Source organism: Parasteatoda tepidariorum, chromosome 8 (assembly GCF_982258835.1).
Source record: "Parasteatoda tepidariorum strain Cologne lab strain chromosome 8, Ptep-v5.0, whole genome shotgun sequence".
Classification (NCBI taxonomy): domain Eukaryota; kingdom Metazoa; phylum Arthropoda; class Arachnida; order Araneae; family Theridiidae; genus Parasteatoda; species Parasteatoda tepidariorum.
Window position 1 is genome coordinate 37406474 of NC_141762.1, and position 13463 is coordinate 37419936.

The following is a 13463-nucleotide window of genomic DNA, read 5'->3' on the forward strand; positions in this document are numbered from 1 at the left end:
TTGTGGTTTTGTATCTTTCCTATAACAAAAACACAGATACAATTGAATATTTACTTCGTTGCCAAAGTAACCGAAGTTATTACCTTATACGAATAAACTTACTATCCAAAAATTTATTTTGTAATGTCTGGTAAAGAATAGCAACTCTTACGTCATAAACAACGACTATCTAAAATGTTATTTATTTATTTTTTGCAATATTCTTTATTGGTACTTTGCAGTAATCTACAGTATAATTGAATTTTTTTCTAAAGAAAAAAGGACCATATCGGATATTACCTTTTTCGAAACACCGAAAATATTATCAATAACTTAAAATATAAATGGTATTGAATGATTCCATAACAATGCGGCATTATAATTGTTTTGTTACTATAAGACAGTGCTGTACAATTGAATAATATTAATAACTATAATATTTATCGATTTACTCTTCGATGTAAAATTTCATTTAGCACATTTTTCATACTTTATTTTGTATTAATCTTGGTCAAAATTAGTGAAAAATTTAATATTTAGTATTTTAATAATTTATGATTATGAAATACTGCATGAAACACCCAAATCTCTCAAACACAGCTCGCTTCCTAACAATAATATTTGTTCGTAATTAGAGTGTCTGAAAATATTTATATAAAGAGTACCGGGGTTCCATCAAAGGGTAAATAAGATAATAATGATTAAATACTAATTATAGAAGGAAGTATGTATTAGTTTGGAATATTTATCGAAATTCTTTTGTTGATTTTTATTTTGCACCCTTAAAGTTTCAAATGAATGTTTTATATACAATCTCTGTGATTTGAATCGGCATAGTGTATTTTTTTTATGAAATGGTGTAAAATTATTGCTATCTACAAAACATAAGAGGCGTTCCTTCTATAAATTTTAAGATAATACATATTAAAACTATCGAAAAATCAAACGGTAACTTTTATTTTAAATCTATGTGACTGTTAGCTTATTTTTGAGAGAGAAAAAATGATATCCATTTGTGGTTTCTGATCGACATAAAATGCGGTAAATACATTTCTGAATTTTAATGTATTACAAAGAATTCTTAAGTTACCTAGAGTACGGGAGAATTCAGATTACAAAAGAATTCCTGAATCAAGTATCGGGGAAAATTTGCTTTCGTGGAGGACTATTCTGATGAAACTAACTCGCGTTTGCGTTACATAGGGAGGAAAACTACGAAAACTTTCCACAATCAGTGTGACGGCTAGGAGACTATAACCCTCAATAAAACCATATCATTAGCATAACCATATTATAGAGCAAAATGGTCGATACTACGGTTCTAGTTAAACATGGTTCATTTTATTAAGATTGTACAAGATTTTGGTTCTAAATTCCGATATCATGGTTATTTTTCTGAGTGTGAAGGCTCCCTAAGTGCGCAATTGCTCTGAAGAATTAGAAGGATGCTTTGAAATTTTCTAAATATCGATTAGAATTGACTATAAAATTATTTTTAGACACTTTAAAAATATTCAATTTTATAGAAATTAATTGCGGAATCTGAACTGTTATTGTTAAGAATTGGGGTTCAATCCCTAGCTTGGAGCCCACCCAGCGTCAGATCGATGGATACCAGCTGGTCTAGGAAGTAACAGTGACCTGTGCGCAATGCTGGCCACATTGCCATAATCATACAGTTGGTCACGAAATTGTGAATCCGTAACATCCATGACCCCCTGGCCGACAACGGGATTTTGCGGGAATCCTTCACTTTTTTTAACTGAAGAATCATTTAAATATTGAAGTCTGCATCAAAATAAGTATACTTAAAGCAAGCTTTTTCTATTAAGAGCATGAAGTGTAGCTCAACAAAAATTAAAAACCAACTGTTTAAAAAAAAATTTAGAGATAAGATTGCATTGAAAATTGTTTTTATTGCGAAGTGGGCGTTAATAGATAAAATTTAGAAACTCATAATCTTGTAGTGAAAGCGATGAGTGATATGAGGATTATTCAGGTTTATGAGTGGACACATTTAAAAAAAAAAAAAGATAGTATCAAATTCATAACTTCCTGAATCTCAGTTTCTTCTCTTTTTTCACATCAAAAGAGTAACTCAAATCTTTGTCCTATTTTTTTCCCTTGCTATTTTACCATGAAAACAAAGGCAAACCTTACTTTTGTTGCCAGCCGATTGTTGTGACGTATTAGAGGGTCACATATTTTGCATGATTTACGTGAGGCATGGTCATATTCAAGCATTCTTTTCTTAGACTACACCCTAGTTTATAAACTGTATGCTTGGCTGCTTTTTCACTAAAAATCGGCGAGCGTTGATCGTTTTATATAGAATTTTTTTCCCAAAAGGTGTTTAAGAGATGAAATGATACACTATATTGAGCAGGGAAATGATGGATATTTTTTTATTAGAAAAAAAAAGCATTTTATCGTATAATGTGATAAAAATATCATTTCGTTTTATTCTATAGAATTCAGCGTTCACTGTGAATGACGTTTGAAATTTCATGCGTGATTCAATTGATAAATTTCACGGAAATGTTTCTATTAAAAACTTTCTCTATTTGTATAATATTTAAAATGATCTATTTTTACTCCATTTTGGAAACATTTTATTAATTTGAAGAGAGATGACTACATATTTCGTTATCACTTTGTTAAAAACTTGAAAAAGGGACCATTAAATTACTCAGCCCATCTTTGGGTGGGGACTTATTATGATGTTGAGGTATTTGTGTAAAATCTCATCAACTGGGAGGTTTATGCGCGCATTTCACCAAATTGACATCATATTGTAAGCAATGCATTTTTAATGGGAATTAAAGCAAAACAAAAAACAAAAGATTTAAAAAGAATTTCTGCTTTTTTAGAACATACGATAAAAAAAATTTGGTGCGATTCATTGCGAAATAACTCAAAATAAAAGTACTTTAAATTCATTACATTATAAATCCTTTCACCAAACCTTAAAACACTTTGAATTCATTATACCTCAAAAAGAAAAAATATATATTATTTCATTATTCATTCATAAAAAATATATATATTCATTATTGGCGGAAAATCATTTTGTTTGGAGATATTGTTTGGTCAAGTTATAAATGGTCGACGAAATTATACACAAGAATGGTTATTGAGAATTTTCCTTTTTTCACCTGGACTAATCGAAGTGTACCTGGATAAAGATAAATTCATTACCCTCCTTAAAAGTGAATATTTGTTTTTCTTGTGTAGTTTTTGAAATTGTTCATTTCTTAATTAAAATTTGAATAATTTATAATGACTCAGATAAAATAAAAATAATAACATTTGGTACATTTTAAAGTGAGGGGATCAAGTTGAGGGTATTTTATTATAGACTATGTCAACCTTCAGCTATCAAAAGTTACCTCTAAATCGAATCGAGTAAACATGTCTTATATACTAGTGAATTGGTATTTAATATTTGTAGTGGTAGTTATACCACAAAGTCACTCAAAATAGTTATCTCAGTTTTTTTTTAGAAAGTTTAGGGGACTCTTTTTGACTTCCTTTATTCAGCTTTAATTGTTTAAGAAAATTTTCTTTTATGATAAGTAAGTTAAATTTTTAAAATTATAAAATATCTTTTTTTTTACCTCTTATTGACTTACAATGTCTTAATTTCTGTTCGGAAGTAACAATATACACAAGAAACTGATAAATAAAAGAAAATATACTCTAAATAGGATACTTGAGAGCGGGTAGCTGAATGTGGTATTCAAAAATGATTTCCATTATATTTTTTAAAATCATACTTGTCAATTTTCCATAAAATATTGTGAAATGTTGCAGCATTTTCTGTATCCCTATAAAAACTGGAATTAATTCTGGCTAATAATTATTTATTTTTATGCTACCCTTATTAATTACGAGTATTTAATGAATTAGTAATGCACAACTGTAAAATATTTATCCTTTCAATATCCCACAAATAAAGTTAAAGTTTTAGTCTTATCCAGAGTTGATTACCATAAATTTTTGAAGTTTTACAATATGTTCTTAGATCTTGAATGACAACCACTACCTTCCCTTTATGAGCTATTCAAATGAAACAAGTAATTTGTAGTTCTATTTTGAAATGTCATCGAATGCCTTAAAACAAAATGTTAAAAATATTCTGAGGCTAATTGTGGTTAAGTCTAATTTACTTCGACATTGTTCACTGTAAAATAATTTCATGTATTATATTTTTTTAAAAAAATTCCTCTTCTCTGCAAGGGAACGAATCTATATATTCGTACTTCTCGACAGCTGCATGTTAACTTACGACTTTACATCAACAAAAAAATAATAATAATAAACGAAAAGATCCCCCCATCGTAGAAGAGTAACTCGTGTTACGAGAACGAGGGATATTTTAAGAAATTCACCACAAAGCCCATGGAGGTTTTTTAATGAGCTATTTTATTGAAAAATCTTAAGTATATTCTTACTGTTGATAAAAGAAATGTTGCATAGCTGGATTGAATTGAAAGTTAGAGAAAATATTAGTTTATTCGTTATATTTTGTTCTTTTTCACGTTTCAGAATGTATGAAAGAAGAAAATTGAATTCCTGTTTATAAATAATCATTTTTTTAGTACATGCTCATGTAGTATTCCCTGGAATTATAACCTCACTATGTTCTTCGCCATCTTTAGATCAATTATTTAAATTGTTGAAAACTTTGAATTCTTATTTTTTATCTCTACAGGTAATAATTACATTTTTAAATCAATAGATAAAGCCAGAAGTTGTTACTTTTATATAAAATTTTGTCTGTAAACCGACCATAGATTGCAATATAACAGTACACAGAATTTCCAGCACGAAATAAATAATAATTAAATGCCTTTTAAACTATTAAAATGAGCTTCTTAACCCCATGATTTACTCTTTAGGTTACAGAAAAAGTTATGGACGTTTTATTTGGTCGAGATATTTCATTTTAAATTAAAAAATTAAATCTGTAACTAGACGATAAAATTAAGAGATTTGTTGATTCAAACGTGATTTTTAAAGATAATTTATTGTTGTAAAGTATTCCTACTTGTGATTGGCTATAAAAATAATGAACATTTATGGTCGAAAATTATTAGCCTATTGTTCAAAGAATTATTAAGATCTAACTTTTATATACATATGCTTAGGGTTTAACAAAGGAGCTGTTAATATTATAATGTTTTAACGCTGGAAAAGCGGTCCATTTTTCATTAAATAAGTCACTCTTCAAACTTGTATGAATAAATTGTGAATGAATAACTTGTTATTTAGCATGTGATAAATAAATTGTTATTGAGCATTAGAGTTAATATATAAGTCGAATCGTAACCGTGTACTAGATATAATTTATAAATAATGACTCTTAGGGTTTATCAAGATTAAGCCATTTTGCAAAAGATCAGAATATGAAAATGTACAATTTTATTTGCTTCCTTCCCTCTTTGTAATGTTAGATTTTCAAGGTGTTTATCTTCTGGCAAATGGGTTCTATGGTCCAGCCAGAGTTTTGCACTGTATAACCACTTCTGGATCTTGGGCCTTTTATTATCTCTTATGCAATGAATTTATTCTAGTATTAAATGTTACAATGTTGAAGAGGTTTATTGAATATTACAAATGAACTTTTAAATGTTTATCTGTCAATTATGTGAACTCTCAGAGAAAGATATTGTGAAGTTAAATCAATTTTCAGTGAATGTATTGTGACACTCTTGTGTATTCAAGGTGAAATAGATAATCGTCATTTATAACCTTTTTTTGTCATAGTTAAAATTAATTTTTGAAACTTAAATCAAATATTATAACCAATGAAATTTTTGTTTTTTAGAATGGAGGAAGTCTACGTCATCCGCTTACGGGGAGTACCTTCAACATCAACTTCAGAATCTTCATCAGCTGTTGACACAAATGATCTCATTCGTGGATCAGTCCTCGGTCTAGGCGTTCTACACTGCATATTTGGAATCCTGGTACTCATCTTCGGTGCCCTCAAGACGACACTGGAACACGAACCTCCCGCTACAGTTTTCGGAACCTTATTTGGCCCGGTTTTTGTCGCTACTGGCCTATCTGCTATTATGTCCTGGAAGCGTCCATTTCGCAAACTCAAAATTAAAGTCTTCTTCGGTTTCTCAGTCATTTCTTTACTCAGCTCCGCGACATTTCTTGGATTTTGCTTATTAGGTGTTGTCTATTTTCATAGTGTTCCACGTGTGTTTGGCGAAGGAGCTCACGTGACCGCCAATGCTATAATATCAGCTCTTGGCGAGATGATTGTCGCTGCTCTGTCAGTCTTGACCGCTGGCAGTGCAGTTTGGAAATGCTTGCAATGCGGTGCTTTTCGACCAGCAAACCTACAACAGCAGTCTACCCGTCAAAAAGTCATCGTCAAAACTGACATAGTCGGTGGTCAGTCAGCCGCTGAAATGCAGGGGGCACTCCACGAGGAAATGGTTCGTCATGTTAGCCCTCACTGTATTATTTCTTTGCGCGCCACAGATGAGCAAAGAAATGTGATTAAAAAGGTCCAAGAGTACCTTCATTCTCAAGATGAGCTTAGTTTTACGTTTTCTGATCCCAGCACATTACATGATGAACAAGATTTGGGTGTCGACTCTCAAAACTGGCGAAATGATGTTATGTCTGTGAGCTCGAACAACGGCATTCAAAATATTGAGCAGAATGATCAGAAATCCGATAATATTTGTCAGAACTGTGCTAATAACGATCAAATTAGAGACCAAAGTATTCAAAACAAAGATAAAACTGTTCAGAAGACTGATACATTGCCAGATGACAGCATACCGTTATAGTTTTTTAATCAGATAGTATGCTTATAATAAAATAAAGCTCTGTGATAGTTTTATTGTCATAGAAATTTTCTGGGCTGATGTGCCATATTTGAAGTTTCTATTAAATGTACCGATTTGTATTGTTTTAGTGAAATATCATTTCAGTTGTACTAATTTACATAAAATTTTGTGTAATGAATTTTACTTTGTATGATACATATTGTTTAAATGTTGACAAAAATGGCACCAATACACAATTGTTCGTTTAATAAAGTGTTTCTGAAATTTTAAAAGTCTTTTAAGTAACAAGTATATTAAAATTGTACAGAGACGCAATATGATCTGTTCAAAGATTGTTGTCCCAACAAAATTATTGTTCCATTGGATAAATACAAGTTCCACGCCCCCATTTTTTCCTTTCCATGCATTCCTACTTTCATTTTGAGTCAGAGGCAGTTTGTAGAAATATTTAATTTTATTACTTCGCATGTGTGTAACATTATAAGAATCTAATGCCATCATTAGCTTTTGTGCTAACTTAGCACTCAGACCACTTGTATCAATGTCATAAAGTTTCTTTCTTTAAATAAAAATTGTCGATGTGCTTCAGTAAAACTTTAAAAAGCTCCCTATATATGAGCATTTCGTTTAAAACTTTGCTCAGCAGAGAAAGTTTTACGATTATCCAGTAAAACGTTTAATTATGAATAACCATATGAACTCGTATTTTTTTAATAAACATCTAAGATCTGACTTTTTTTTTTCAAAAATAGGAAACAGTGATGAGTCTACAGAGGTATCTATGTTTATTATATATCTTTACATACTTATTAAGCGTTTATCATTATTATTACCTTTGCCGGTTTTGAAATTATTTTGAATTTTTTTAATTTTTCCACAAAACATAAATGAGCGTTTAAAAAAAAAGCCTGTGACATAGTTGTGGAATGAATTCATATAGACTAGAACGAAAATTAGGTTATAAAGTGTGTTTGTTTTGTTTAATGGCTGATATCTTAGAAAAAGAAGTTAATTCCATTAGTCTTAAACTTGTAGCGTTAAATTCTTTTTGCTGTATTTTTTTTCAGTTTTTCATTTTACTTCCATTTATTTTTTATTTATTTCCAATTTTTTTAATACAAATAAACTATATTTTGATCAAATTTTAAAAGTAAATATTTAGTTGCATATTTGATATTGGAAACAAAACTTTAAATGTAATTTGCCATTGAAAATCCTATATCACGTAGAAAAATTCAGGAAAGCTCAAAATTATACTTTTGACTCGAAAATTATAACAAAATTTCCCGATTGTTCTTATCGTAGCTTACTTACAAAAAAACACTCCCAAGCAAAACTTTTATAATTCGATGAAAATTTTACAGGTATTAGAAAGACTGGTGGAGAATCCATAACCTGAAAAAATCCAGCTAAATTTAACTGGTAAAGCTATAAAAAATTAATAAAAATCGATATTTTAAACACCAAATACAACCTAGCGTGATGAGAATCAAAGGAAGAAAAAAAATCCGATTTCCAAAATTAAGTATTCAAGTTTTCTTTGTGTGATTTGAAATTTGTGGGAGAGTAATTTTGCCTCCAAAACTGTTTGAAATGCGATTAAAATATGCATTTTGTATTTCATAGTGCATTTTCAGTTATTCTTTACACGAAGGTAAACGAACTAGCTATAAGCTTTAATTTTTTCATGTGTTTCCGAAAGAGTAGTTTTTAAATTTTTTTAAAAATTTAATCAGCATTACATTCTTAATTTTTCCTTATAATTAAAGTGTGTTTGGTGCAGCATGTCCCTTTTTGGTTTTTGTGCTACTAAACCCTACATTCAACTCACTTCCTTATAAGTAAAGGGTATACGCTATTTTATTGAAAAGTATTGTTGGTGGAATTGTTTTTTTAAACTTTTATTTTTTAAAAAATTATTGTTTGCGACTTTCAAAAAAAAATTTTTCATAATAGATAAATATTTTCAATAAGGTATGGATGTTGTATATCTAGTTTTCTATTCAGTATTTTTAGTTCACAAAAATAAAAAAAATCGTCAAGTTTTGATAGTTGTAGGATTTCAGGAACTCTAACTATATTTTCAATATTATTTTTCTCCACTATATATATATTTATCTAGCATCTAAAAATTTCAGTGCTTTGCTTGAGAACGTTTTTATGTTAGCAGGTCCCGTACTTGCACTCAATTAAGTAACAAATCAATCATAAGTATATAAATATATAGTTTGGTCATCCTAAGTAGTTCTATATAAAATGTCATACTACATCTTTTTTTCCATTTTAAACAAAACTTTAAAATTTCGTTTTCTTTTTTTTTTCTTCCCCCTTTTGTGAAATATTTTCATTTTTTCTCCACATTCTTGCCCATTTTTTAAAGTCATTTTTCTATTTCTTTCAATAGTTTTGTCTTCCTATCGATGCTTCCCTAAAAAAATTATTTTCTCTATTATGGTACGCCAACATTTTTACGTCAATTTAAAATTGAAAGGTTAAAGAATTCGATGTGTGATTTTTAGAAATTTACTCATTAAAAGAATAAAGAAATGGGTATTAAGATATATAAATGGTAGCAGGACAAAACAACTAATTATTCAAGTAGATGTTTACTATTTTAATAACTTATTAACTTTTGCTCTACATCATTCTAATAGAATGGTATAACTCTTTTACAATCAATCTTCAACTAACGTTAAAATTTCTAAGAGAAAGAGGGGGTAAAAGAAATCGCTTGAGTTTGGCAAAGACTCAGTGTTCGCAGCGTTTTAATGGTTTAGTGGCGTCATCTATGGTAATGTATGTAAACTAATCTAAAGAGAGATTAATCAAGAAAAATACTTTTTTAAATTTTTAAAGAAATTTAAATAATTTTTAATTCGGTGGCAATTTTTACATTTACGCAATGAAATTTTCCCAATTTCAAGAATTCGTTTAGACATATTTTCAATTATTAATTTTCTGAAAAAAATTTTAAGTTTTGAGCATCAAATTTTAATTTTCAAATGAAAATTAGGAAGGGAACTTACAATATTTTAATTAGTAAATCATGATTTAATATGAGCGCATGAAAATTAGTTTTATTATGATTCCAAATTCAATTTTTTTTTCTCTGGATATTAGCTTAAACTTAAAAATTCAACTTTTGACTTCAATTTAAATTTCTGACTAAAGGGATTCAATGTGGGACATTAATATAAAAAATAATAAAAAAGTGCAATAAATTGAAGCTTATCTTCAAAACAAAGTATTTATAGTTGACATGACTTTTGGGGTAGCAAGTATCTTCTCCCCACTTACAAACGTCTTCGATTGCAAACGTATACATCGTACATTAAATAATTAATAATAATTTTCTACTTTTACGCATGATAGATTCACTATTTAGCCTCCAAGGTGTATGAAATAAGAGTAAGAAAATAATATATAAGTTAAAAAATTGTCTTGAAGTAACTAATTAATAAATTTAACTGTTTTTAATATTTTTTCATATGAGACTACTTTACCTCATCCACATTATACCATTTTTTTTATTTATTCATTTTTTTTTTTTTTTTTTTGTGGTCAAACATTACAGAAAGATATGATAGAATAGATTTTTTTAGGAAATGTTTAAACCAAATAATGAGATGTGGCAAAATTTTTTATAAAAAAAAAAAAAAGGAAAAGGAAAAGAAATTTTAACAATTTTAAGCTACAATAAAGTAAATTTATATAGACATTTTTAAGACCCTAGGTGTGATTAACACCTGCCTTCATGCTTCTGAAATTCCATATCAGGTGAAAAAATTACTCTTCAATGCAGTTGTAATAAAATTGGAAAATTTTTTAGTTCATGATTGCAGTCATTGTTCGAAACTCTTTTTCATCATCATAATTAGCCAGACAGCCTAGTGCCTATCTTTGAATTTTTCCCCCTCTGCGTCTGTGTACAAATGGTTAATTCGAATGTTAGTGATGCTTAGTAAATTAATTTTTTAATGCAGAGTTATCGTTGATTCAATAAATATCAATGTGATGATAAAGATTACTAGCATAGAAAATTACGTGGTTTACCTGGAAACTTTTCTGAATTATTTTAATTTTATACCCCTCCAGCGGATGAAGCTTACATTCTTTATTAAGATAAATTTTTATGTCCATTGCTTGAAAATTTTAAAAAAACAAATTGCTATATAGCACATTTAGAATTTAATAAACTTTTATTTGTGGGAATTAAAAATTTGTTTTGTACGATTTTTTCCATAGATGGCAGCATCATCTCTCATTAGTATGAAAGTCAAACACTAGATGGCGCTAGCGTTTTATTTTGAAAAATTAATTCACTGTTCAATTTGATAAATGGGGTTTCTGTATTTAACGCTGACATCTGGTTAGGTTATAATAAATTTTTAATAACTGATGAGGAATAGGGAAGCAAAAAATTAGAAGTAAACTACAATTATTTTGAAAATTACAGTTGAATTATTTTGTACCAAAGGAACATATAAGTACTTATACTACTGAATTTAAGTTTTTTTTTTTATTTACTTCATTAATTTTTGCAAAGCAGTTGATATTTTTTCTATTAACTTTGATTAACTTCAGGTCAAGATTAAAATATGAACTATATTTTACGTGTTAGAAATAAAAATTATTTTTTTGAAGACATTTATAAAGAATATTTGGAATTACTGTAATTTTTTTCGATTTTTTTTATTTACTTCATTAATTTCTGCAAAGCAGTTCATATTTTTTTTATTAACTTTGATTAATTTCAGGTCAAGATTAAAATATGAACTATATTTTACGTGTTAGAAATAAAAAAAAAAAATTTTGAAGACATTTATAAAGAATATTTAGAATTACTATAATTTTATTTCGCACTACATTCAATTTGGTTCTCCTTCACTCAAAATTCAATTGATGGAAATTTAAAATAAATAATATATAATTTTTATAGATAAATTTAAGCATAATTCGATTATTCCCTCTTATTTTCCTAAAACGTCAAATATAGTTAACTAACATTTCACAAATTTTTTTCAAAAATAAGTTTAGAATTGCTATTGATTATTACCATTAGGACCCATCTTTTTTTTAAATACTACATAAGCTGATAAGGATAAATTATTTTTAATAATCTTTATATGTATCTTCATAATATTTATTATCTTCAGCACTACTTTCATGTCATGGGACTCGCAAAGACTCGTCTTAAAGCTTAATTATTTAATCTATTGTTATTTAGAAGGGAAAAAAAGAGAAAAACAAGACTAAAGTGGGACTAGTTTTAATTTACCAAGTCTCAAAAAAATAATTTTGTAACTTTTATAAAAGTTTTCTTTAAATCCTAGTGATTACTTGAAAGACTACTTTCAAGTATGCATAGTTTTTAATTAGAATATTTGAAGTTGTTCTGGAAATGTTGAGGTTAACTTTAAATATGATTTGCAATAATTTGCCTACTACTACGCATAGAAAAAAGAAATTAAAGAATTCTTATGACCTAATAAAAGTGTGTTGAAGTTTTGAAATGATTGCAAAATTAAACTAACTTTGTTTACCTCAATTTTAATTACACTACCACTTTAAGTATTGAAGGAATTTATTATGTTTGTCTCGTTTACTATGCATATATTGTATCAGGGTTTATATAAAACCTCACATGAAAATTCAACAGTGCAACGAAAAAGAAACTAACTGAATATGTCATCGGTAGTATAAAAATGCTCGATTATGTAAAGCATTATAACTGAACTGAAGACTATTCTGGAGTGGGTTACTTTTTCAACATCTCTCTGGTGAGTAGTAAAAATTCAAAATAACATAATTTCGATATTCAAGGTTGTTATGTTTTTGATACGCCTTCCTCATAATTGATTTGTCAGATTTTGACTTCTGTTTCTCTTCTCTTAAAGAATTATTTGCGGCCTTTAATGTGTATTCTTTGATAAAATATTTGACAAAGATTCTAACAATTTAGTATTAAAAATGTTCAAAAGCAATCAAGGTTAGTACACATAATCTTCTCGTAATCTTTTTTCGTTCCAAAATGACAGTTTGTGACCTCACAAGCTTAACTTTTGAACTAAGCCATTATTTTCTCGATTCGCTGTTAAATTCTATAAAGCTAGAATAATATTAAGACTATTTCAATACAACTTTACCTAATGATCTTTAGTATTTTTTTTTCTATACAGGTAATATCTAGATGGAATATTTATTTAATAATGTTTTAAATGCATTTTAAAAAAAAAAAACTCATTTCATTTTCATTTAATCATAATAATTCTCTCATAAATAGAAATTCAGTATATTCAAGAATGCTTACACAATTATAAAATTATTTAAATAAATTTCAAGTTTTCCCTAGCGAAATCTTATATGTGAGGTTATTAGTAATAAATAAAGCTTCAATAAAACCTCTAAATAGAAATACATTCTATTAGTATTTAATGTGTGGACAAATTAAAACATAAATCTGAGACTTCAATATAATTGTTAATACATGAAGAACCTTGTAAGATGTGATAGCTAAAGTCCAGTGAGCTTGTGCCATTAAAATTAATTGAATTTACTTTTAAAAAAATATGTGCATTTGTGTATTTTCTTTCATTAAGAGTTAAATTTTAGACGACTATTGGAATGTGTGGAATAGTGTATAATGAGTATATGAATAAAGAGTTCAAA

The 13463-nt window shown here is 28.2% G+C and overlaps 1 protein-coding gene across 1 annotated transcript in view; it reads left to right on the forward strand.

The window, feature by feature from the left end:
- LOC147806074 (uncharacterized) overlaps nucleotides 1–7066 on the forward strand; it is a 30227-nt gene extending 23161 nt beyond the window's left edge. Inside the window, exon 2 of the mRNA XM_087150126.1 lies at nucleotides 5810–7066. Coding sequence (XP_087006252.1) covers nucleotides 5811–6794 — 984 coding nt within the window. The 5' untranslated portion in view covers nucleotide 5810 and the 3' untranslated portion in view covers nucleotides 6795–7066. The remainder of the gene's footprint in view (nucleotides 1–5809) is intronic.
- Nucleotides 7067–13463: the final 6397 nt, after the last annotated feature.